Below are 27858 nucleotides of genomic sequence, written 5' to 3'. Positions count from 1 at the left end.
TGTTGTAGTGTGCCTAAACTCAAAACTTGTTTTAAAAGTGTTCTATGTTGCAACACAAAAAATTATGCTATTTGCAGAAGAAAAAGGAAAAAAGGAGAATGCTATTTGCATAAGAATCATTGGCCAGATAGTAGCAACATGTTGTATATTCGTCAGATATGCATGCAGGAATTTCTGTATTCTCTACAGGCTGATAATTTTGGGTTTGGTGCATGTTTGGGTAGGGGTGTATTAGCTAAGTCCTTTAATGAAGATTTGGAGATCAATATTGTAGGACACTTGGCATTTGGGGACTTCTAGAAGCATGTTCCCCCTGTGTGGGTTTTCAATATACATTGTGGTGGATTGCCGGCTTCTTTCTCCGGCCCTCACCCCCAGGCCGCCAGGAGGAGCTCTCCCAGTAGTATGGACATGCCCCGAGTTCCAGCAGGGCCTCATGGACTATGTAGTTTTTATACACAGCCCTGCTGGATACCTTGGGGGCCACCAGGCATCGCTGTAGGGGGGCTCGTAGGCTCACATGTGCCCTATAACCCGGGAGTACGTCACGGTCACGTGACAGGAAGAAACGATGTGCTCCCAGGTTGAAGAAAAGGAATGTTTACCCTGACCCGGAAGGGAAAAGGAACTGTGGACTGTTGAATGGGAACACCTCCGGGTCAGGGTGTATAAAAGGACTCTGGGAAGCCCAGTACACTGAGCTGAGCTGGGAGGAAGGGTGGCAAAGTGACTGGGAGTGTGGAGGATTGATTATTAATTGTTTATTATTGAGTATTGTGTAGTGGAGGGTGCTTGGTGCACATTATTATTATATAATAAATAATAATTGGACTTTTATCTGGTGTCTGACGTCTGATCCAAGGGTTCAAGGGGTCACGGAGACCTTAATCTTTTACAGTGGCGTAGTCTCGGCAGGATTCTCTGGCCGTTCAGTTTTGGCAGAGGACCTGAAATTAAACAAATTTCTGTGGAAAGAGAACCCCAAGACAACAGCATCAGGACGCACAGAAAAGTTCACCATACTCCGTGGGCTGCGCTGATGAATCTCGCCTCGTATCTGGTCGAGATGGGAAAGAAGTCGGGGAAAAAGAAGAACAACACCGACTGGGTGAAGACCGCGACCGATGCCGAGCTGACCTGGGCTTACCTGACTGGGTGTGAGGAGGACCGGCAGCCGATAAAAGATGAACAAGCCCGAAGGGCAAAGCAGCAAGAAGGCTGCCAGCAATCGGCTGCATCAACAGCCCTGAATGAATCGGGGACACCGCGGAAAAATCCAGAGGTATGTGCCGGGGCAACGCCTGATGGGCAAGGGATGTTATTCCTATTTTGCAGAGGCCTGCCTTCGGAAAACTCCCGGTGAATCGGATACCTGCCTCGTACCGTGGCAAGATGGCCGCGATACCCAGAAGGCAAGTCGGGCTGGAAGTCGGCTGGAAGCGGCCAACCCATTCGTGGGATGTGTCCACGTGACCTCGCGCAACGGCGACCAGGAAGAAGGTCAGTTTGGAGCCGTCGGTGAGGTCAATAATTCCCCAACGCGTCTGCGCTCCCTGAAGGGGAAGGGGGCGGCGAGCGAACCAGCGCCAATGTTAAATAAAAAGAAAGAGGGGCGGGATGTGACTGAAGGATCTGCCGTAAATGGTAAAAAGGCAGACCTCAGTCGGCTTGTTGCAGCCACCCGTCCCTCAGAAGACTCCATTTCCCAGAAGCCTCCGCGAAGCCCCGCAAAGCACGTGCCGACAACGGACGTGCACATTGGCTCTCGGCCGGTAGCAGCACCCAGGCTGTCTAAAATGCGGGACTCAAATCCCCAGGAGCCTTCGCGAAGCCCAGCAGAGCACGTGCCAGGAGCGGACGTGCTCATTGGTTCCCGGTCGGCAGGTGATCATAACAAGGAAGCAGCCTTGCCGCCGGCCGAGACAAATAACTTTATAAACTTATGGGAGCTCGACAAATATCTCGAGCCCCTAAATGCTTTCTTCCAGGGATTACAAGAGTTGAGGAAGCGTGTGGAGGAGCTGGGAGCTACAGCAGAAGCACCGTTGAAGGGCCTGCAGGAGTACCTTCGGCGGTTAGGCCGTGAAGCCCTGGCCTCGATTAATGCGGCGGTGCAGGTAGGTGCCCTCTGTGCCGTATATAATAAGGGGACACAGTGTGAACCGGCACCGCGTTTAAAAAGTAGCGGTTGCCAAAGCGCTGTGAACCCGACATTGGAGTGTGGCACAATGACGGAGTGGTCGGGCAATTGTCCGATAGAACCGGAGCGGCGGTATCAGACGCCGCTCTGGACCAATGCGGACCTTAAGAGCCCGACCCGCGTGAAAAAGGGGTTGCCGTTGGTTACTGGAGGGGCGGAGGAAGTGCCAATCGAACCGGGGCGGCTGGATAGTGCTGTTACCCGGAGCGATGTGGTACTAATGACGCCGCCTCCAATAATACATAGGACAACGGGCGTGCAAACAGCAAAGAGGCTCTCTCTTTTCCATAGAGAGCCTCACGCTGTGCACAAGCCCCAGGGAAAGCAGGAGATCCCCGAATTAAAACGAGGGTCTCCTAACAAAATAAAGAAAAGGGCAGAGAGCAGCAAAGCGGCCGTTAACCCCTCCTTGGCGGAGGAGAAGGTGGAGCTGACCGAATTCCCGAGATGTTTCAGGTCTCGGGAAGAAAGGCCACCAGGAGGACGTCGGCGGTGCTACAACTGTCAGCAACCGGGCCACGTGTGGCGAAGTTGTCCCCGGAGGACGGGGGAACGGTGGGAAAGAAGATACACCGTTCCCCCAAGGTTCGCCAGGGGATCTAGACAACGTAGCCAAGGTCTGGATGATGCGTTCTCCTGGAGGAGGACGTCCCTCGCGGGGCTGGTAGCTTCGCCCCAGTTGGCTTCGCTAAGGGGGGGGAATTGTGGTGGATTGCCGGCTTCTTTCTCCGGCCCTCACCCCCAGGCCGCCAGGAGGAGCTCTCCCAGTAGCGTGGACATGCCCCGAGTTCCAGCAGGGCCTCATGGACTATGTAGTTTTTATACACAGCCCTGCTGGATACCTTGGGGGCCACCAGGCATCGCTGTAGGGGGGCTCGTAGGCTCACATGTGCCCTATAACCCGGGAGTACGTCACGGTCACGTGACAGGAAGAAACGATGTGCTCCCAGGTTGAAGAAAAGGAATGTTTACCCTGACCCGGAAGGGAAAAGGAACTGTGGACTGTTGAATGGGAACACCTCCGGGTCAGGGTGTATAAAAGGACTCTGGGAAGCCCAGTACACTGAGCTGAGCTGGGAGGAAGGGTGGCAAAGTGACTGGGAGTGTGGAGGATTGATTATTAATTGTTTATTATTGAGTATTGTGTAGTGGAGGGTGCTTGGTGCACATTATTATTATATAATAAATAATAATTGGACTTTTATCTGGTGTCTGACGTCTGATCCAAGGGTTCAAGGGGTCACGGAGACCTTAATCTTTTACAACATCTTTAAAGACATGCATGTTAGTTTAAATAGTATGTCTAAATTTGCCCAACTGTGTGAGTGTGTTTGTGTGCCCTGCAACTGACTGGCAACCTGCCCAGGACTGGTGCACACCACCTTCCAACTAGGGCTACTGAAATAGATTTCTTCCCACCATCCCTGAATTGGATTCTGTGGATTTAAAAATATGTACGTATGTATGTGTGTATATAAAATACATAATATATATGTATCAAGTGAGAGACGTTTGTTAGTTAGTTAGTTAGTTAGTCAGATTATATTAAACTGATAGAAGTTTTCTCTAAGTTATGTTAAAGTGACTAGGTCCTACCTTGCCAACTCTGTAGCTGCTCAATTTTGGGAACCTGGTAATGACACATCTATCTATCTATCTATCTATCTATCTATCTATCTATCTATCTATCTATCTATCTATCTATCTATCTATCTATCTATCTATCTATCTATCTATCTAGTCATGCATGCATGTCTGAGGATCACCCTCCAATCCATGTACAGGTATGTAATACCACCTTGGGCCAAGAGGGGGTACTGCTGCTAACTGTCTTATCCTTTCCTTCCTCCATAGTGACAAACCACCCAGTGAAGTCATCGACCTAGCCTCTTCTGGTTTCTGGGCTATTAAAGGCCGATTGCCCAGAAGGAGGAGTCATTTCTACAAGCGTCAACCAGGGCTAAGGAGCTTTGTGAATTTGTTGAATCAGACAAAAAAGCCTGATAAATGGCAGCCGCTTACTTTACTATTTTATTCCCTTTGACACCATTTCTGTGTTGAGACTTAAAGTAAACGTGGATGGCCAGGTTGGCACCTGTTTTGTCTTGGTAGAGTAATATATTGCTCTACTTTTCCCTATTGTATTATTAATATGTAGCCTTTGTCAGAATGCCTAATCTCACAGACTTACCACTGTTTATAAGGTATTATTGAATATAACTTATCCCCACCTTCCCTTCTATATCTATAACCTCAGGCAATTAGATGTAGTAAAAAAACAAGCAGAAGTTAAGTTACACATAAGATAATGTATTATTGATAATATTCAGAAATAATAACAATATCCATCCATCCATCCATTTTCCAGCCCGCTGAATCCGAACACAGGGTCACGGGGGTCTGCTGGAGCCAATCCCAGCCAACACAGGGCACAAGGCAGGATCCATAATAACAATATGTAAAGTACATTTGAATATTGGCAACCATACAACCTGATTAAATGGTGATGTGTAGTTTCAGGTGGCACACAGACTTGTAGTTACTTAAATGTCTCTAGTTAAGGCATCATTAGTGCTCAGCTTTCTTCAGAACAGGCCTTAAGCCTGGTCAATATGGCTGCTGAGCTGTGCTCTTCATTGTGTTGTCTTCATCATCACAAGTTAGCAAGAGAAAGAGAAAGAGATTGTGAGGTTAAGCACATACATTTATAGATGTTCTGTCCAACCCCTAGAGCCAATAGGACATCATGGTACTTAAAAGCTTCTGATCCAAGCCAATTCCAAACAGCCATACTTCAGACCAACGGGGGAAATAGAACATCTTAGCACCTGCCCCCAAACCATCTTAACACCTGCCCCCAAACCATATGTTAACGTAACCTGCGTTTGTTACGGGGGTTCAAAGACTTTAGCAGAGAAATACTCACCAAACTGGTTTAAAGCACACCCCCCAAATTCTGTCGTAAAATTCAAAGAGATCCATTCCTTGGGTTGTAAACATGAATGCTTCTCACTAATATTACATTGCTTTGCCTAAATTACAAATAAAGACATACAAAATATTTATCAAGTTACAGTAATCCCTCCTCCATCACGGGGGTTGCGTTCCAGAGCCACCCACGAAATAAGAAAATCCGCGAAGTAGAAACCATATGTTTATATGGTTATTTTTATATATTTTAAGTCCTTATAAACTCTCCCACATGGTTTATAAATATTCCCCGTACAGTTATACAGCATAAACCCTTTATATTCTCTTAGTTATTAGGTAAGATTCGTTGAAATTATGTATGTAAACACAGTTTATATACTACTCACAAACATACGTATCGTATATCATTGAGGAGTTTTATTTAATACATGATACAGTTTTAAACATATTGTAATTGAGTAGGTAATATAAAAATACGTGAAAAATCTATAACATGAAAATGCTGTACATAAAACCAAAATGTTATTTTAAAGATACTGTGGAGCATCTCCGATATCACATTTGTTACAGCCATTACAATAGACAGGCCACCGGCAATAAATACCAACAATGCAAGGAAAAAATTGTATAAAATGTGTGCACAGTTACAATAAACGTACATACATGTACTAAGTACGTCGAAAAATAGTTTTGGGTACTCACCAACTTGTCAGACAACGATGACATTTACTGCACTGTCACAGCTGTTCTAAAGGAGCCTCTTCAGGTGACTGTGTAGCACCGCCGTCGTCTTCTTCCACTGAAGGAGTACTAGGCAGTATTTTGCGTGTAAGGAACATCGTGATAGGCAGTTGCTGGCGCTGCTTTTTCATTTGTGTAAAGAGGTTCCTATACACTTCCGTGGCGCCTTCAAGAGCATTTTTAAATTTCAAAGAACGAATCATTTGCAGGTCCCATTCTTCAACTTATGTCTGGAGATCTTTTGCCATTGATAGAATGGTCGCGAGACGCTCGAGAGTTAGCACAGCACCCAGGAGCTTAACCGCATGCTCTGATTGGGTAGCTTCTCAGCCATCCGCCAATAGCGTCCCTTGTTTGAATTCAAATGCGTCCCTTGTTTGAATTCAAATGGGCAAATCAACTGAGGAAGCACACGTACTGTAGACCGCAGACATCCGCGAAGCAGTGAAAAATCCGCGATATATATTCACATATGCTTACATTTAAAATCCACGATGGAGTGAAGCCGCGAAAGACGAAGCGCAATATAGCGAGGGATCACTGTATATGTAAAATCTCACATCACAACAGCACCCCAAAAAATCTTTTGCTATTACCTCAGATGATCAATATACAGGGGGTGGGCAAAAGTAAGTTTACAGTTGTTCATATGGAAAAAGACAAGAAGGTTATGATTATTACAATAGCTTTATTAACTAAACAGTTTTATTGACTTTATTAACTCAAAGGAATGTTGCAATGGCTCAGTGCACTTAGGTGTAATATCATACTGTAAGTGCTCAAATTGCCAGCCTCGCGTACTCACAACTGTAAAACTACTTTTGCCCACCCCTGTATATATAAATCCATCCATCCATCCATTTTCCAACCCGCTGAATCCGAACACAGGGTCACGGGGGTCTGCTGGAGCCAATCCCAGCCAACACAGGGCACAAGGCAGGAAACAATCCTGGGCAGGGTGCCAACCCACCGCAGGACACACACAAACACACCCACACACCAAGCACACACTAGGGCCAATTTAGAATCGCCAATCCACCTAACCTGCATGTCTTTGGAATGTGGGAGGAAACCGGAGCACCCGGAGGAAACCCACGCAGACACGGGGAGAACATGCAAACTCCACACAGGGAGGACCCGGGAATCGAACCCAGGTCCCCAGATCTCCCAACTGCGAGGCAGCAGCGCTACCCACTGCGCCACCGTGCCGCCCGTATATATAAATCTCTATGTATAAATCTCTCTATATATAAAATCCAATGTCTGTCTGTCTGTATGTATGTATGTCTCTCCGCTTTTCACGAGAGAACTACTAATTGGATTTAGATCGGGTTTTTTTCTAAAATTTGCTTGAACATTCTAGTTGATTTTGAGACCTCTCTCATCGTGCTAAGTATCATAGTTCGCCTGTGGTACTGATTTATTTGCATGAATCCGAGAGAGACGCAGAGGGTTGTGGGGAGGGGGGCGGGGCCCTCCTCACTCACATGCCAGCCTCAGTGTGTACCTTACATTCGCTTAGCTAGTGAACAAGAGACTACTTAATGGATTTAGATTGGGCTTTTTTCTAGAATTTGCTTGTACATTCCAGTTGATTTTGTGACTTCTCTCATCGCACTAAGAATCATAATTCACTTTCAGGAGCGATATATTTGCGCTAATCTGAGACAGAGGCTGCAGGCCAAGGGGAGGGGGAAGTGTGAAGTCAGGAGTGGGGAGGCAGTCTACCTCTGCGTTTTGGAGTGTAACTTGCCTCTGCTTAGCTAGCGATACCTTTTTGTTTATTCATTTTTAAAGTTTGTCCTGTTTCACTACTATGTGAGCGGAGATGCGGAGGATGGCTGGTGTATATATATAATATATACACACACACACACACACACACACACACATATATGTATATATATATATATATATATATATATATATATATATATATATATATATATATATATATATATATATATATATATATATATATATATATATATATATATATATATATATATATATATATATATATATATATATATATATATATATATATATATATATATATATATATATATATCTAGTGAGATTTTTGAGACCTTGACAGCCCTCCAACTGTGCTGTGCTCCGACACTTAGTCTTCCAGTGTAACGTGACTGCTGCCCACTGGTTAATGTGGGGAACATTTAAAACCGGCCGATGACCAGGCTATTTGCTCACTTTCTGTCTTCTCTTTGAGGAAGGCTATCTGTTCTTGTCATCAGAACAAGGGAGCTTGTGCAGTGTGATATCAATGCCACTGTGTTCTTGTCATGTTTGTGTGGGCTAAAATGACAGGTTCCATTTGGATAAATGCTCTAATAATATTCCTGCCTTGACAACAATAAAGCTGCTGTGTTTTGGAAATCTGGACTTGTCTCCTCCTCTCTAGTGTAAATCCGTGACCCACACATCACAATATATGTATATATACATATATATTTCCCTCAAATCCTGCAAATACAATATATACATATATGTTTATATTGTATTTATACATATCTTGCCAAAGACATGCAGTTTCGGTGGATTGTTGATACTCAATTGGCCCTGATTTGTGTGTGTGTGTTCACTCTGCAATGGACTGGCGCCCTGATGTCCAGGGTTTGTTCCTGCCTGGCACTCTATGCTAGTTGGGGTTGGCTCCTGCATCCCCATGACTGTGTTCAGGACTAAGCAGGTTAGAAATGACTGACTGACATACGTTACTATTCAAAAGTTTTGGAATACCCCCATTTTTCCAGTTTTTATGAAACCTAAAGCAGTACAATTCCAGTGAGTACCCTGATAAGGTACACAGCCAAAAGGTAAGCTGCTAGAGTTTAAAAAAAAAAAAGTTAGGTTACAAAAAACTGAAAAAGAATGTCATTTGCTGAGTTATACAAAAGCCTTTTTCAGGGAACAAGAAATGAATTAATTGCGTAGAGCTTTTCTGCAGCAATGGATGTTAATTAAACTTTGAAAATTGATGCAAATGATTACTACAAATGTCCCAAGTTTTGTAATTACTTACAAACCCTCTGTCTGTATACAAGCATTGCTAGAGCTAACTATGTCACAACACCCTCTGAAGCGTTATTTGAACAATATAACTCTTAAAAGTGTATGTCTTTATTTTAGAGAAATAGCAAAGAAAGCCAAGGTGTGAGTGAAGACAGTTTCCTGTACCATTAAAAACAACTTCGAAACTACAGCAAACTCTGACAGAAACGGGACTGGCAGACCCAAAGCCACAACAGGATCAGAAAACAGATTTCTGAGAGTCAACGTCTTGTATGATAGGTGCCTCACAGGAAAACAATTTAACAGTTGTTGAAGTAAGCAAGTCTCACTTTCTAAACTTTGATTTCAGTGCACATGGAGACATTAACCTTCCTATATTTCAATAAAAACTGGAAAAATGGGAGTGTTCTAAAACTTTTGACTGTTTTAGCAATGGCTTTCTTACTGCCACTTGACCTATTAAACCTGCAGCTCAAACTCTTCTCTTCACAGCTTAATTCAAAGCTTAGCAGCAGCTTGTCTGGTCACAGTCATTGTTTTTGGTCAAATTCATCAATTGCTCATGTGTCAATAAGAATATACAGTGCCTATAAAAAGTATTCACCATGTTAAATCACAGTGGATTTAATTTGGCTTCTTCGACACTAATCAGCAGAAATGACTCCTTAATTTCAATGTAAAAAGAGATTTCTGCAAAGTGGTCTAAATTAATTACAAATGTAAAACACAAAATATTTCAGGGCATAAATATTTACCCCCTTTAATATGACACACCTAAATCATCACCTATGCATCCAACTGGTTTTAGAGTCACAGACTTATCTCAATGAAAATCACCTGCCTGGGGTTTCAGTCAATATTAACATAACGCTCCCGTGTCTGGAAGGTCCAGCTTGTGGTGAGTCAGTATTGTGGCCTAACCTACACAATGAAGACAAAAGAACACTCCAAGCAACTCCTTGAAAAGGTGATCAAAAAACACAAGTCAGTGGATGGAGACAAAAAATATCCAACTGACTGAGTATCCCTTGGAGTTCAGTTAAATCATTCATTAAGAATTGGAAAGGGTATGGAACAGTTGTAAATTTGTTGCAGGCTATTAACAAAAGCAGAGTGATCACTCAAGAACACAACTAATGATGGAGACCACCAAGAAGCCAACAATAACTCTGGAGGATTATTAAGCTAAATTGAATGAGACTGCCAAGACTGTGCATACAACAACTGTTGTCTGGGTGCTTCATCAGTCACAGCTTTATGGGAGAGTGGCAAAGAAAGCCATGACATCTCAACTAGAGTTTGCCTGGAGGTACATTGAGACTCTGAAGTCAGATGGAAGAAAGTTCTATGGTCTAATGAGAGCAAAATCGATGTTTTTGGCAAAGAGACTAAATGCCATGTTTGAACACTGCACGTTACCAAAAACACACCATCCCCTTAGTGAAGCATGGTGGTGGCAACATCATGCTGTGGGGATGCTTGCAAGGGAAGAGGGCAAAATGTAGGGAAACCCTGGAAGAAAACCTCATGTAGTCCACCAGAAATCTGATTTATTTTCCAGCAAGACAACAACCTCAATAATAAAGCCAAAGTTACACAGGAATTGCTTAAAAACAACATTGTTAATGTCCTGGAGTGGCCGATTCAGAATTCACATCTCAATCCAATTGAAAATTTGTGGTTGGACTTGAGAAAAGCAGTTCACTGATGATCTCCATACGATGAAGCTTAAACAATTTTGCAAAAAAGAAAAGGGAGGAAATGCAGTGCCCAGAAGTGCAAAACTAATAGAAAAGCCTGTGCACAGACTCAAGACTGTCATGGCTGCCAAAAATGTTTGTAATAAATACCCACTTAGGGGAATAAATATTATGTGTTCAGGTGTTATGTATTTTATATTTGTAATTAATTTAGACCTCTTTACAGAGATCAGTTTTTTTTTTTTTAATCAGTGCTAAAAAAAATAAATTAAATTCACTGTGATTGAATGTTTTATAACAATAAAATGTGAAACCTTCCAAGGGGTCAATAATTTTATAGGCGATAGATAGATAGATAGATAGATAGATAGATAGATAGATAGATAGATAGATAGATAGATAAAGGCGAAGAGAGTGAAGAGTATGTAAAAATAATTGTATACAGTATATGAGATACATAAATGAGTATACTTTTGGAATACATAAGTATTAAATACACGAGACACATGCGTTTACTTTTAAAGGACTGAGAGCGTATATAGTATATAGAGATGCAGATACAGACATTAGGAGGCGCAAGGAATGAGTGAAATGCAATCACATAAACCTGTTACATCGATACTTTCTGACGTAAAAGCAGCGGTTTCAGGGCAGGTAGCTGAGTACACGTAGAAGCCTCGTCCTCGTCCACTATCCCGACAGCAGGAAACAGTGCAATGCAGTATTGAGGCGTGCCTCGGCAGTTACCACAGTAACAATACGTACTCCTTTGACTATCCAACTACACTGATCATTTTCAGCAGCATGGGGATTGTGTGTTTAGGGATTATACGGTCATAACATCAGAACAAGCAGCCAAGTGACTTGTGCCCACGACTCCCAACCAGTGGCGAACTTTATTGTTAGGATGACATCATTCTACAGCACCGATGCAGGAGCTATATTTAAAGTACCAATCGGATGGCTGGACTCGAGTCAGGTGCTTTGCAGCAAGGGTTACACGGTGCCTGTGTAACAGAACCCACTAGTGCCGCAGAAAAAGAGGGAAAAATCGGCGTGACTGCAGTTCGCAGCGCGGTAACGGTGACGGTGTAACCCTGAATGAATGAATGAGTGAATGAATGAAAGATCGGTTCCTAGCGCAAGGACGGGAAATTCATGAATGAGCGTGAACAACATACGGCGAGCGGGACAGCTGGAAGGAGCGCGGACTGCAAGTGAATACTAATAAAAGACGTGTCGAAAACGAAGAGGGTCGGATTGTCCTGTAAATTGAGCACAAAAGCGGCATGTGAATACCGGACGACTCGCATTGCAAAATAATCATGGGACGAGTGGGAGAAGGCCACATTGCACTTTAGCTCTTTTTAATGTACTGTACATTTGTGGAGATTTAACCGGATCGACGTGTCCTGTGTCTCAGTACACTGGTGTGATTGAGGAGAGTGCTATGTCGCTGTCTACGAGGATCAGATATTAATTCAAAGGCAATCTTCTGCTTAAAGGACTCTACATTTTTTTCGTTATTATTTCTGTCATAAGAAGACACTCTTGCTTACGTAAACAAAAGGAGAGGCAGTAACAGCTACGTTAATTTCATACACTCTTTACTATGTTGTGACATCATGTTTGTGTGAAATCGAAGAAAGAAAAATCGCAGCTTTTGAAATACAGTACTAGTGCGATATCCATTTAAAGGCGCGCTTATTAAACAACATCATCTGCGCACTTTATTTAGTTCAGAGAACCAGAGCCACACATCTTCAGATGTTACTTTCGATTTTGTAATGGTGTTTGTTTTGATTCCGAGGTTTTCTTTTCTTCCCGTGGGAAATACAGTGTCATTGAACAGTGTCCTTGATTCTAACAGTAGCGGACCCTTCTGATTTACTGACACCACGGCTCAATGTATAAGGTACAATTCCGGTTTGGGAAATGGAGGGCGAAACTATTGAATGAAAGTGCCCCGGCAGTTGTATTATTGCTTAAGTATAAACGTACAAATTTGTACCCGTGATTACTAGCAATCATTTGAAAGCCATCGCTTTGTTAGCTGTTTCCAGAATAACAGACATAATTACCTTTGTGGACTGAAGATATTAAATAAAGATGTAAATATCTACATTCTCGAAAGGTTAAGGGTACGAGAAACTGCACGGTTTAATGCTAGCTCATCTTTCTTTGCCTTATCTTTTCGCTAAGGGAAGAGACCTGAGCGCGCAGAAGACAATAGAGCCGTTTAACAGAAGGCGGTCGCATTCTGCAAGCTCTTGCCTTTCTCTCCTTCCACATTTAAACAAGGAAGTGCACGACTGGACGGAGCGATCTGGGCCTCTGTGGCGGCGCTAACTGGCCCTCCTTGGCCGGCGAACTGCACGATGCTCAGATGAGAGTGCTTTCCAATCAGATTGTTCCAAGCAGCTCCGTCTGATTAGAGGATTCCTTACAGTGTACCGACCTACTCGTTTATAAATGCGCAGCCACTTCCCACTAGAGCATCTCATCATCTTCACATCATCTTCGTTAATGCAATCATAAATCCCAGCGATCACTTACCTGCCGGATTTTGTCGTCCTTTGCTTTAGTATCTCTAATCTGGTGTTTTAAAAACTGGAACTTTATCGCAAAGCAAATAAATGAATAAACAGTAAAGTGTTTCGGTTATACTCTTCTCTAAACAAAGGCAAAGTTTGCGTTTGTATATATATATATATATATATATTTTTGCATTGCACATAGGCCAATCGCCCTCGGTTATGTGTCACCCAGTAATATCTGAAATGGCCGCAGGTAGGTGGCACACGGGTCAGACTCGGTCAGTTACAGATGTGAAAAGGGCTCTCTATTGTGTTTAATCAGCAAATCGGAGCACAGACAAAAAGCTCCCTTCGCGCGAGCTTCCCCGCTTCTTTTTAGTGAACGAAGTCTGACTGTGCAAAATAATAGAAGATGACGGATGTTTATGCACTTAAATTGATCACATCGGTTATGAACTAAGATGTTTTCAGAGGCTACAGCAGGGGTGTCCTGGCCAGCTTGATCCACCAGAGTGTACCACCCGAACCGCCAAAGCGGCAATAACAGGTGCCGGCTGGATACCATCTTTCAACACTGTATTTTAGAAACATTAATAACGCAAAAAACAGTTTCAAGTGTGGAACTCAGGATATCCCACGTCTTCTTCTTTAATTAAGAAACTTCACTCAAATTAAAAAGACTTGTATGGCAAAGTCACACCGTTTTTGTCGCTTCTGATTTCGGATGGACTTCTAATATTAAGAGTAAGAAAAAAAGAAGCAATTGTTTCTGAGGGTCACTTCTTCTTTTGCCAGCTTTTTGAGACATTCGCGGGTGGCAATGGAAACCACGAAGCTACCCCCCTCCAGCCCCTCATCCCCCAATACAAGCTTTTCTGTTCCAAGTGCTGAGAAGGTGGATGGCTTCCCACGGCGGTCCATGCGCCGAGCCAGACAGCGCCGATCCCACAGCTCATCTCAGTTTCGGTATCAGAGTTCGCAGGTGGAGCTCACCGCCCTGCCCCTCCTGAAAGGTAAGACCGTCGGACACGCACCCGTGTGCCTTTATTTGGAAAGACATTCCACTTATGTTAAAATTCTACAGTTTGCATTTTAAAGGGAAATAACTTTAATGAGTACTTACATTAGATTAATTGGCAGTTCATCTTTGTGTCCCTATTTTAACACTCCTAAGGGGTAATAGCCTTGATCTGTTAGATTGCTGGGTTTTAGAAGCCGCACCTTATTCATCTTTCTGGCCCCACCCAAAAACTTTCGTCCATCCACCCCTTTGTTAATTTTATCTGCTGATTTGTACACAGTGGTCAAGACCATAGGAAAAGTTAATACGACCAACATAAATACATCACGTTTTGGTGCGAACAGGTAGGTCCTTGATTTCAACACTGCCTGTCAATTCTGCATTGTGAATGGAAATAATAATCATGTAAAACAAATACAGAAACCGTACACTAAATTGAAACGCACATTTTGTCTGTGAAGTGGATAAATTAGGAGAGAACAGTATATATATATATATATATATATATATATATATATATATATATATATATATACGGTCACCGGCCTCTCTATTCGGTACACCTGTTTAACTAGTAATGCAAATATCTAATCAGCCAATCACATGGCAGCAACTCAATGGGTTTACACATGTAGACTGTGTCAAGGCAACTTGCTGAGATTCAAATGAAGCATCAGAATGGGGAATGGGGAAGGAGTGGGGAAGAAAGACGATTAAAGTGACTTTGAACATTGCATGGTTGTTGGTGACAGATGGACTGGTCTGAGTATTTCAGAAACTGTTGATCTACTGGGATTTTCATGCACAACCATCTATAGGGTTTACAGAGAATAGTCCGAAAAAGGGAAAAATAACCAGTGAGCGGTAGTTCTGCAAGCTTGTTAATACCAGAGGTCAGAGGAAAATTGGCCAGACTGGTTTGAGCTGATAGTAAGTCAATTAACCACTTGTTACAACTGAGTTCTTCAGAAGAGCCTCTTTGAACACACAAATGGGCTATAGCAGCAGGAAACTACACTGGTTGCCACTCCTGTCAGGTACGAACAGGCAACTGAGGCTACAGTTCACACAGGCTCACCAAAATTGGACAATAGAAGACTGGTCAAAGTTGCCTCATCTGATGAGTTTCAATTTCTGCTGTAACATTCAGATGGGATGGTAGGGTCAGAATTTGGTATAAAGTGAATCGTTTCAACAGCTCAGGCTGACAGCGGTAGTGTAACGGCGTGGGGGATATTTTTTTGGCACACTTTGGGCCCCTTAGTACCAGTTGAGCATCATTTCAATGACACAGCCTACCTGAGAATTGTTGCTGACCATGTCCATCCCTTTATGACCACAGTGTACCCATCTTCTGATGCTGCTTCCAGCAGGATAACACACCATGTCACAATGCTCAAGTCATCTCAAACTAGTTTCTAGAACATGACAGTGAGTTCACTGTACTCAAATGGCCTCCACAGTCACCAGATCTCAATCCAATAGAGCACCTTTGGGTTGTGGTGGAACGGGAGATTTATAACATGAATGTGCAGCCAACAAATCTGTTGCAACTGTCTGATGCTACCATGTCAATATGAGGAATGTTTCCATCACCTTGTTGAATCTATGCTATGAAGAATTACAGCAGTCCTGAAGGTCAAATAATAATAAAGTGATTGGTGAATATATATATATATATATATATATATATATATATATATATATATATATATATATATATATATATATATATATATATATATATATATAAAACAGGTCTGAGGACGCCTAAAATCTCCACAAGCTAGGCCAAGCCTCATTTCCCAGCCTAGAATAAGCCTTACCCCAATGGGCTTAACCCCAACTATCATGGCCTCTTATGGCCTACACAAACCTGAAAGGAGTAACAGTTAAAAGTATACACACTAATTCTGAATGAGCGTAAGGCACCCTAATTCAGGGTGTTCATAACTAATGTAACAATTGACATTATGAGGTACAAGTACATAACAAAAAAGAATACTGGCGTCAGATATTAGACATATTAAAATGTGTTCTTCAATTTAAATATTTAAAGTCTAAATATGATAGAGGTCCATAGAGGGCTAGATACTTAATAAAAGTTAAAAAATCAAAAATAACCTCAAATTCGTAATCACTGAATTTAAAATATTCTAAAATGATACCCCACATGTTTTTGTTTTTTTAACCTTCTGGGAGTGGCTCTTAGAGGGCTAGGTCCACCAGTAAAGAATAAAATATCCAAAATATTACTATATTTCTGATCAGCAACCTGAGAACAACATAAAGCAACACTCCACATACCAAATCACAGATCCCCATTTCTTTTTAAAGGTTTGTGAAAATGAGTAACTTTGACCCCTCCACAACTTCAAGTCCTTCTGATGTTTTTGCAGAAGACACCTATTGGTTTATTCTTTAGCATAAGTGTGTAATTTCCTGCAGAAAATAAGATCCAAAAAATGTCCTAAAATTCAGTTTTTTGGGTCTGGTTGGCAAAAATTGGAAGGATCACAGAAGAGCTTAACATCTTGTATAACTACCGTATATACTCGCGTATAAGTTGGGTCTTGAAACGCGATTATAAAATCAGACTCCGACTTATATGCCTGTTCAAAAATACGACACTTAATTTTTTTTTTTATATCTTCTTGCTTCCTCCAATCTGGCACCAGTATCTTAAACACATTTAATTTTGTTGCTGCAGCGCAGTTACCAATTTCTTTCATCATTTCAATGACTTTTAATTTAAAACCAGCTTCATATTTTCTTCTGATCGAACGCTCCATCGTAGATAAGGGATGCTCTTACGATAAAGGTGTATGAGGGTGTGAGATACAAAAAACACAAATCAGTGCAAACGTCGCTTCGGAATAGTTTGGGTATTACTGTTTGGTCACGTAGGCACAATACATAGAAAAAAAGGCAGCATGCTCTGTGGTTACTCTCTCAGGTGGGTGTTAGCATATCATAATCTCTTGGACCAATAACGTGAGTTTTCCGCATTCGACTTATACAACTGATATGATAAAATACCGGAAATCATACGGTAAAATCAATCGTCGACTTATCCATGGGAGAACTTAAACGCAAGTATATATGGTAGAAATCAAGACGTGTTGAACGGTATACATACATGTGGGGTTTTTCTCCTATTAGTGGGTCAGGAGACGCTGGGCAAAAAAAAGTTGAAGTGATTTCAAAGCATTCGTAAATAATTCTTACAGACACAAAAATGTCGCAAAAACCGAAAGTGCCTTGAGATGGAAAGGAAGCCATAAAAAAATTTCTTGCAGAGACCATTCCACCCAAAAAATTTTTATATATGAAGAATATTTTTAACGCAGAAAAATTTGACCAAAATGTTTAAAAAGGGCAAAAGGAGTTGCTTAACCAGAAAAACAATAACAAACAAGGCCCAATACACCAATCCAAAGAAGAATCCAAGAAATGGAGCAGGAAAAAACAACAAATTTCTTCACAAGTTAAATGAGTCACTGACTTGAGCTTCCCCCACTCTGACCAAAACAGCTAAAGCTTCCTCCACAAAACACAAGGGACATAGGATAACTTAGATTTATGCATAGAAACATTATAGTTATGAATGAAATAATTAAAGAAAGAAAGAAAAATATTTTACATAAAATAAAAAATAAAACAAAAAAACTAACGAAACAAAGACACTAAAACAACAGTAAGAACATTATATATACCATAAATAAACTTATGCCAGGGCAATAACAATGATAACACAAGAAAGTTTCTTATATATACAAATATATCAAAGAATTAGTTACATTATCAAAAAAGACAAATGAGAAAAAGACAAAATGTAAGGCAAAATGGTTTGCTCTAAAAGGCAACTCAGAGCTAACATGTAAATTAATAATCCAAACTCAGAGTCCAGAAATGAAGTAAGAATCTAGAATAACCAGAAAAATCCAACAACAATTATTGCAGAACAAATCCACTCCACAATAATCGCTATGAACCTCTGAGAGATCTACACTTCAGCCTAAAATATAAAGGTGGCCGGTGGTCCCTCAGCATTAACACAGTGGTGGCCATAAGTCTTGGGAACCCACCCACAATAAACAAGGAATATAGGCAAACATAACTACTGTACATAATACATACAGTAAATACTAAAAAAATGTACAAACATAACAATATTAACAAAATTACATAATAACAGAACACATGGAATATAATCATTCAAAAACATAGAAATAACAAAACAGAAAGGAAAATATGCATATAATAGGGAACAAACCGTGGCTGAATCATAAAAGTTTGACCAGTTGCTCTAGGTCTCCAGAACTTATACTGTGTCTGACTTTGTCTGTTTCTGACCATGGACCCCTACAGAGGTTTATTTGCTGCAAAAATGCTACTGATTGCTCCTCTCCCTTGCTGTCTCCTGGCTATATTTCAATGATAATATTAATGGATATATTTTGTTAGGATCCATTTATTTTAGTGAATTTGGAACCCCCTGCTTTACTGTGTGTTTAACCTAATCTGTGTGTACATTATAATTTGGTAAAATTTCTCATTTGTATCTGGACCTGTACTTGGTGAAAAGCATTATACAAAAATAAAATGAATTAAATTAAAAGTTTGGAAACAAAACGAGAATATTCAGCAGCCTATCAAGCTGTTCGGTTAGCTGATATCTAAGATATCATCCAGACACTGTTTAAAAGCTGTTAGACTCCCTACTTCAGCTACAAGACTTTGTATAAAGACATCCTTCCTAGATTCCATTCCCCTCACTTTAATTGTCTTTGGGTAAATGAATAACTTTTAAATTGAAGCAAAACTGAATTTAGAAAAGGACATTGAACAGTGGTTCAGTGGTTAGCATTTTTGTCCAACAGGTTGAGCCAACTGGGTTGGGCTCATGGCTTGGTTACCGTTTGAATGGAAATTTGTAATTTCCCCCTGTCTCTGTGTGGTTTTCTCTGGGTATTCAGTTTTCAGGATAGTTTCACTGTTGTTGAGATTTAAGTTAGTGTAGGGATATGCATGGCCCAGGACTGACATGATGGCCTGTCCAGGGTTGCTTCCTGCATTACACCCAATACTGTCAGAATAGGCAGCTTGCTAGGACCCTGCAATGGAAAAAGAGGGTTTAGAGTAGAACAGTGATTAATGAAATAAAAAGATGAGATGTGATATTAAGTGGCCACACAGTGTTTCATTGCTGCCAGATTGAAAATCAAGTCTGAGAGTGAGTTTAGCACAAATGGAATGATCATAGTGGCAATGATCTGGAGAGAAAATAAAATGCAATAATGGATTTGGAGGCGTCTTTGATCTTAATAGCACTGATATGATGCAGGAAACAGTCTGTGAGCTATCGTTGTGTTTTAACCACTGTAATTGTAGGATGCGACCTCAAAGAAACAGAGTAAATAAAGCCACTGAAGAAGCAGGTGGTACACTGTATCACTTTAAAATGGCTAGAGGGAGTGCATTATTGGAGACATAAGTGTGAATATTGCTACCATTTGGAAATGATTACTTGAGGGTGATGGCTTTGGATTTTAGAGGGCGGGGGTGAGGTGTCAGAAAGTTGTTTGTTTAGTTTATGCCGTTGGAAACAGGAGATTATAGATTTGAAATTGAGAATTTAGGATATATGTCATTAAAATAGGAATTTTACATACACAGATGAGTATGATTTGGATGTGCTTTTAGTTTTTGGATATGAATATTGTAGGGTTTCCCCACTATTGGCAGACAGCTCTGACATTAATGTGGTCAGCATATCCTTAGGTAATGGAGATATTTTGAATTCTGAGGTCTTTTTTCTGCACTAAAAAGGCTACAGAGTCTAAGCACTATGAAAAATTGAATTATGACATCTTTGGAATGGAACTATCGCAAAGATATCTGTGGAAATCAGTAGGTTAGTAATAAGGAGACATTTTTAAATACATAGTGATAATCAATGGAGCTGCTTACATCAAGATATACATGATGAATGAGTCAATAGTAAATGTGGGAGAGGAATGGAAGTTTGTACAGTAATTAATACATCGTCAAAGCTAACTTTAGAAGCAGGAAACTGCACAAACATAGACCGGTTTTAGACATGGACCGGACGTTCTGCTCACTTGGCTCAATATTATTGATATACCATACTGTATATTGTTTTGTAAAGGTTACGTACAAAGACAGAGTAAGAAAAAAGTACTTTGTTTCTTTTTTTGAAGAAGTATGCTGGATTATTGGTTTTCCAATGTATCGTAAGATGTTATTATAGAGTCAGTGCTCTGTCAAGATCTGTGTGCAATATACTATACATACTATAAAACTATACTATATATACTTCTCAAAAAATTAAAGGAACACGTTGAAAACACATCGGATCTCAATGGGAAAAAAATCCTACTGGATATCTATGCTGATATGGACTGGGTAATGTGTTAGGAACGAAAGGATGCCACATCATTTGATGGAAATGAAAATTATCAACCTACAGAGGGCTGAATTCAAAGACATCCCGAAATTCAAGTGAAAAAATGATGCCGCAGCTAATCCATTTTGCCGAAATTTCATTGCAGCAACTCAAAATCGTACTCAGTAGTTTGTATGGCCCCCACATGCTTGCCTCCCAGATCTGGACCAGGGCATCACTGAAGGCAGCGGGAGTCAGGACTTGGGATGTGAAAGCCCCAGTGTGAGTGCCCTGGTCGCTGGAGAGCCTGAGTCACGGTCTGGTGAAGCCTACCAGTGCCAGGGATTGGTGAGGCGAATGGACCAGCAGGAGAAGGCAGAGAGAAGGTCAGCTGCAGGTAGGGTGGTTCCCCTGGTGCATAGCCTGGATGGGAGAAGCAGGGGAGTCACCAGTAGAAAGGCACTGGGCTTTGTGTTTTTTAGAGGGGCAGCTTCCAGCCGTTATTTTAACCTCGTTGTTTTTAAAGGATTTTTTTTCTGTTGAATTTTAACCTCCACCTATCACTCGTTTTTATGGATTTATTTGAAGATTTTAAAGCACTGCACTATTTATTTGAACACTTGTTTTGTTGGTTTTAAATAAAAGCACTTTGCACTTTTTGCATTATTGTTGTGCCTCACTGCCTAGCTCATCTGTGACATTACCAACGGTGTCGGGTTCAGAGCTCCCAGAAGCTGAATGGGAGCATGGAGCGAACCCTCATCGTCACATTGCCCTTCTAGTGCACCTGTTGTTAATTTCATTAACACCACAGCAGCTGAAACTGATTAACAACCCCCTCTGCTACTTAACTGACCAGATCAATATCCCAGAGGTTTCATTGACTTGATGCTATTCTCTGATTGAAAAGTGTTCCTTTAATTTTTTTCTGGAGTTTATATTATAAAAAGGTAAACTTACATTTATTATAAAATCTAACATTTCTCAGGCCTTGTAGTTCAAACAATAATATTAATGATTATAATTATTCACACAAGTTTAAATAAATAGAAAAAAACACAAGGTGTACACAAAACAAAATTATTTATTTTTTCAAATCCAAAGGTTAAACACAAACACAAAAAAAAACCAAGTATATACAGTAAAATAAAGTTTTATAGGTTAAGGATAAGAATTAAAGTTTTCAAACACAATGTCTTCATAAAAGGTTTTTAAACCTGCTAAGTTCATTTCATGCTCATGGGGTCTAAAGCACTGGACATAAGATGGTAACTGGGCCAGGCACCCCACCTAAGCTTCCCTCACATACCCACTCAGAGTGTCAGTTCGGAATCACAAATCAATCTAACCAGCACATCTTCAAGGATGTGGGAGGAAAACTGGGATGACCAGAGGAACACTAATGAGGACATGGGGAAAACATTTGCACTTAAAATAGATGATTATTGTTTCTGAGATTTGAGATCAGGATGCTGAATTTATAAGGCAGCAGTGCTCACCACCGTGCCTCATTGCAGCAAACACAATTGTGACCGTTTTTTTTGGATAAGTATGTTCAAGTTGTTTTTGTCTCAAGAAGTAAAATATGAAATGGTTAAGGTCCAAAAAGTGAGCAGTCCCATCTTGAATGATTTCTCACAAAGAAATGCAGCAGCTGAGAAGGTTGACTTCAGAGGTTCTTCATTTTTGTTCTTGTTTCCATCTATAAAGGCTAAGTATCCTTGCCAGGTGATTTAAAGTTAAAGACACACTAAATGTGCATTGCTTTATATTATGTGTATTATTATCACTGAGTAGGCTAGTTTCAGAGACCATTACATTATCGACAGAACATTGTCATTTAGTTGTAATTCTATCCGGGGTGCATATTGTATTATGATTATTATCATCCGGTAGTCAGCAATTTAGAATAAGGAAAAAAACAGTGCATCAAAAATTGATGGATGACAATATTCCATGTAGCCGTTTAGCAGATAGTGCTGCTGTTTGAATACTTTAAAGCATCCCAAGTTCAGAATTAATGCTAATTGCTGAGAGTTTTAATCAAAATTGTATTATATTTCTATGCCTGTGGTGTTACAAAAATAATAAATAGGCAATCATCTTTATTGTTTTTGGTTTGGCATTGAGTGAATGTGTTGTAATGAAATATTCATATATAACCGAATAATACTATGAAGCATTTGATGTTGGAAAAGGTCTTGTTTATAAAATGTTAAATGCAAATTTAGAAAATCAGCTGGAATGATAAGTAGCACAACGGGTGTCAGAATTGAGACAGGTGTTCAGCTGTATGAATTTCAGTTATTTAACCTTGGAATAAGAGATTCTTATGTAGCATGGTGGGTAGTGTTACATCCTCACATCTCAAGAAGACTCTGCTTGATTCACAGCCACAGTCACTGCCTGTGTGGAGTTTGCACAATTCTCTACCTCTGTCTGGGCTTTTTTACATAATACTTCAGTTTCTTGACACATCTCAAAAACAACACAGTAGATATAAAGTTATAAAAAGTGTGCCCTCCATTTGACTGGTGTCCCATTCAGAGTTTATCCTTGCCTTGTGCCTAATACTGCTAAGATGGACAATGGCCTCAAGAATGCATTGAATTAATATATGAAGTTGCTGTGAATTTTCAAAGGGGGCATGCTAAAACTGAGTTGTCAATGGTGTTTTTTGTTTACTTTTGCATTTCATATTGTGGCGTTCTTTATGTTAAATGACTATTAACATCTGTCTTGCCCTGCACTACACAACAACAACAACAACAACAACATTTATTTATATAGCACATTTTCATACAAATAATGCAGCTCAAAGTGCTTTACATGATGAAGAAAGAGAAAAAAAAACCAAAATAAATAAGAATTAAAATAAGGGAACACTAATTAACATGGAATAAAAGTAAGGTCCGATGACCAGAGAGGACAGAAAAAACAAAAAAACTCCAGATGGCTGGAGAAAAAAATAAAATCTGCAGGCGTTCCAGGCCACGAAACCTCCAAGCCCCCTCTAGGCATTCTACCTAACATAAATGACCTCAATCAGTCCTCATGGTATTCAGGGTTCTCATGGAAGAACTTGATGATGACGGTCATGTGCACTTCTGGCCTTTAATCCATCAATGTAGGGACATCACGGTGCTTTGATGAGGTGGTGGTGGGGCAGGTCGCCACCCCAGAAAACCGTAAAAAGAACAGAAGAGAAAGTAGGGGTGAGCACAGATTTTGAATATGAATACCATGAATAATAATGATAATTAATTGAATATACAGAGCATCAGGATTAAACTAAGATGAAGCTATGAGAAAGCCATGTTAAAGTAATGTGTTTTCAGCAGTGTTTTAAAGTGCTCCACTGTATTAGCCTGGCGAATTCCTATTGGCAGGCTATTCCAGATTTTAGGTGCATAACAGCAGAAGGCCGCCTCACCACTTCTTTTAAGTTTAGCTGTTGGAATTCTAAGCAGACACTCATTTGAAGATCTAAGGTTACGATTTGGAGTGTAAAGTGTAAGACATTCCGAAATATAAGATGGAGCGAGATTATTTAAGGCTTTGTAAACTATAAGCAGGATTTTAAAGTCAACTGTAAATGACACAGATAACCAGTGTAGTGACATCAAAACTGGAGAGATGTGCTCGGATTTTCTTTTCCTAGTTAAGATTCTAGCAGCTGCATTCTGCACGAGTTTCAATCGATTGATGTCTTTTTTGGGTAGTCCTGAGAGGGGTGCGTTACAGTAATCTAGCTGACTGAAAACAGAAGCATGAACTAATTTCTCAGCATCTTGCAATGTTATAAGGGGTCTAACTTTTGCTATATTTCTTAAGTGGAAAAATGCTGTCCTAGTAATCTGATTAATATGCGATTTAAAATTCAGGTTACAGTCAACAGTTACCCCTAAATTCTTTACCTCCATCTTGACTTTTAATCCTAATGCATCAAGTTTATTTCTAATAACCTCATTATATCCATTATTGCCAATCACTAAAATTTCTGTTTTCTCTTTATTTATTTATTTACACGAGTGACACAATACTTTTCTTGGAATCAGTGCAGGAACTTGAAAAATTTCATTTTGTAATTAGCCATGCACTGTGGTTCACTTATGGTGAGTGGGTGGAGCGTAGAGCAACTTGTGGAGTGATATTCACCCTGTGTATCCATTATGTTTTCTTCAGGTCACTAGGGTCATCTTTGTTGTGTTGGCTTGTTAAAATTGCAAATGATGTAATCAGGAGCACATGGCAACAAAGTGTCATGAAGGAGAATATTGTTTTATGTGTATGAGTAGAAAAGGAAATTTAGGCAATGGTGGGTTCTGCATCACTGGTGTTTATCTTGAACCTGATTTTTATTTCTTTTGCAGAATCAACAACAACAACAACAACAACATTTATTTATATAGCACATATTTTCATACAAAAAAGTAGCTCAAAGTGCATTCGATAATGAAGAAAAGAAAAATAAAAGACAAAGTAAGAAATTAAAATAAGACAACATTAGTTAACATAGAATAAGAGTAAGGTCCGAGGGCCAGGGAGGACAGAAAAAACAAAAAACAAAAAAAACTCCAGACGGTTGGAGAAAAAAATAAAATCTGCAGGGGTTCCAGGCCACGAGACCGCCCAGTCCCCTCTGGGCATTCTACCTAACAAAAATGAAATAGTCCTCTTTGTGTTTAAGGTTCCCTCGGAAGGACTTGATGATGAATCAATAATCAGTTACTGTTATGTGAAATGCATTGTTGGACACTGGTGATAAAAGAAAATATCTCTAGTTAAAAGTCATATAATGCAGATTGATTCCAGGTTGTTGATAGTCTGAATTAGATTTCAATTTTTTTACTGCTTGATTAATCCAACCAAACAGTTAATACTTTATTGTATGTAACATATGCCATTACATGGTGGCTTACTGTACCAGATACACTAATAATTTTGAGATTCATTGGATTGACTGTTGAACACCTTATCAATAAATATAGTTTAGACTTTAATACTTATCACACTTTCTTTATAAAGTGAAGATGGTTAATAATATCTAATCAGAATTCAATTAGTTTCTCTTATTGCTCAATGCAAAGTAAGTATTTTTGAACAAGCTCATCTAGATACCAAGTAAATCAAATAGTATGTTTCAGTGTTCTTACTTCATGTGCATTCACAAGTTAAAATTAGCATTAAATCATCTTATTTGGTTAATTTAAAGTCCAAAAGTATATTCATTGTAATGCAGGTACTGCTCCAGACTGAGGGCAATGTTTTTCAGTTTGCTGAGAATACTACTTTTAGAGATACTTAAAATATTATGAATTACAAGAAGGTCTGTGTAGTCTAAATGACGTGCAAATAAAGCAACAGTATTTCTTGGATCCCTACTATTGAAGGATTGAAGGATTAAATTACTTTGAACTCTTTCTTTGACATAAAAAACAGGTGGTTTTGGCATGATAAAATTGTAAATTTTTTATATCTCAGAACTAGGACAGAAAGGTCTGAGTGATAACAATCCAGACTTCTTTGATTCGAGTTCACCAAAAACAGTGCTTCACAGGGACCAAAATCTTTCAGATAAACTGATGCAAGGACAGTCGTCTTTATGCTTTCTGCTCTGCTGATGAGGATGTTGTGAAGAAAAAAACATACAAAAATACAACTGTTAAAGCTGAATTGTATTTGTATTGGAAAATATTAAGTTCAAAAATATTTTGACAATAAAGCATCTGAATGTTAGATATAGATAGTGTAACCATAAGGGAGTACTACTCAGCCCCAAATTGAAACACAATGTCACCCATCACAATTCCGGGTTCTAATAAAATATTTTACTTGTCAGCAACATTTTTTGACTCAAGCACCAGTCGCCATGTGCAAATCTCCTTCCTCCTCCAGTAGAGTGTTGCTTGCTGCTTCTCAACTCTGACTATCCTAGGTGAGGTTGTGGGCTTCTTTTTCAACTAGACCTGTGGACTGCTTTCGGTGCCATGCTCAGGTCATCTGGAGCACTTCCGGGTCATGTGGAAACGAGGACAGTTCTCCCCCGACAGTGGAAATGAGGGCAGTCCTCCCATGGTGGTGGCACCGAAAGACCCTGCAGGACTGCATTTCTGGACTCCAATTCCCATATCAACCCGCAGGTGTCCTGATTGGGTTCAGCTTTGAGGAACACTGCCATATAGGGGAATTAACTACTCCTAGCATGCATGCGCACCTAGTACATTCATTATGGCCTCCTGGCAGGCAAAAAATCATTCTCCACCTAAGCCTGGATGCTTGTCCTTCCTCCATGGCACCTAAGACAGTAAATGACATTCTGTTTAAGTGACAAAATAAAGTACAAGGTAGACATTGCATAAAGGTTTAGTGACTTTGGACATTAACCATTTCTACCCCGCATTTCTGCTTGCATCCACTTCACAGATCCTGATATTTTGCATGTGCAAGACTCATTTTTCTTTTTCTTTTTCATCAATAGGTATGTTGCATTGTGTAGGCAGCTGACAATGTAGTGTCTTCAAGGAAAACAGATTAATTTTTTGTTTATTTCTTTAATTTAAAATGATATCCAACTTGTTGTTGTTGCCTATGCTCCAGTAAAAGCAGTAAAATTAACAAAGGCAGTTTATGTCTTTATGTCTCAGTATTTCATAACATAGGCTCATTTTGGGTGGAGGGCACAGAAATTATGTCAGCCGTTTGGTTCATTGCATCCATTTCACTGAAAAGACAGAAACAAATGAAGCCAAAAGCCCCTATGAGTTTAGTGACTTTAAAATATTTGATTCATATATAACATAAAGGAATATCACATTTCTGTCTCCATATTATTGTAATACTTTTAAAACATTGATTTGTACATTACATCTTTTTCTGCATCCTTGTTTTAGTCTTTCCTCTTCTTTGTTTGCACTGCTATTGATTTCCCTCGCTCTTTCTATGCTGGTCATTTTTCTCTCTGTCTCTCTTTGTCTTTTTCTAGTATTATCGCTCACTCGTTTTTCTTTTCTATATGTAGTCAACTTAAGCCTACAATTCTGACATTGACACCTGGGGTCAAATCTGTCTGCAAAGCTAATTTTCCAAATCAATAGCAGTCCTACAGTGTAAGAGTGGAGCTGGTCATTTGTGAAAAGTGAACTGGCTGTGTGGTTGAATCCCAAATTGTTGTCGCACAGCTGGTTTTTATTTTAAATGTTTTTGTGGCTTTCTTTGTCTGGATTTTTCTGTCATCTCTAACAAGGATCTATCAATGTAATATATTTTTTTTAATATTCTGATTT

General features: G+C 40.0%; 2 protein-coding genes across 2 annotated transcripts in view; one reads left to right on the top strand and one right to left on the bottom strand.

The window, feature by feature from the left end:
* nedd1 (NEDD1 gamma-tubulin ring complex targeting factor) overlaps positions 1–27858 on the bottom strand; it is a 753979-nt gene that overhangs the window by 177640 nt on the left and 548481 nt on the right. The gene's annotated exons all lie outside the window — the stretch shown is intronic.
* The window catches only part of ppp2r5b (protein phosphatase 2, regulatory subunit B', beta), a 251168-nt gene continuing 234666 nt past the window's right edge, over positions 11357–27858 (top strand). Inside the window, exon 1 of the mRNA XM_051924483.1 lies at positions 11357–14155. Within this exon, the coding sequence (XP_051780443.1) occupies positions 13963–14155 (193 nt within the window). The 5' untranslated portion in view covers positions 11357–13962. The remainder of the gene's footprint in view (positions 14156–27858) is intronic.

Source organism: Erpetoichthys calabaricus, chromosome 1, assembly GCF_900747795.2.
Source record: "Erpetoichthys calabaricus chromosome 1, fErpCal1.3, whole genome shotgun sequence".
Classification (NCBI taxonomy): domain Eukaryota; kingdom Metazoa; phylum Chordata; class Cladistia; order Polypteriformes; family Polypteridae; genus Erpetoichthys; species Erpetoichthys calabaricus.
Note: the sequence above shows the minus strand (reverse complement) of the source record. Positions and strands in the feature narration are given on the sequence as shown.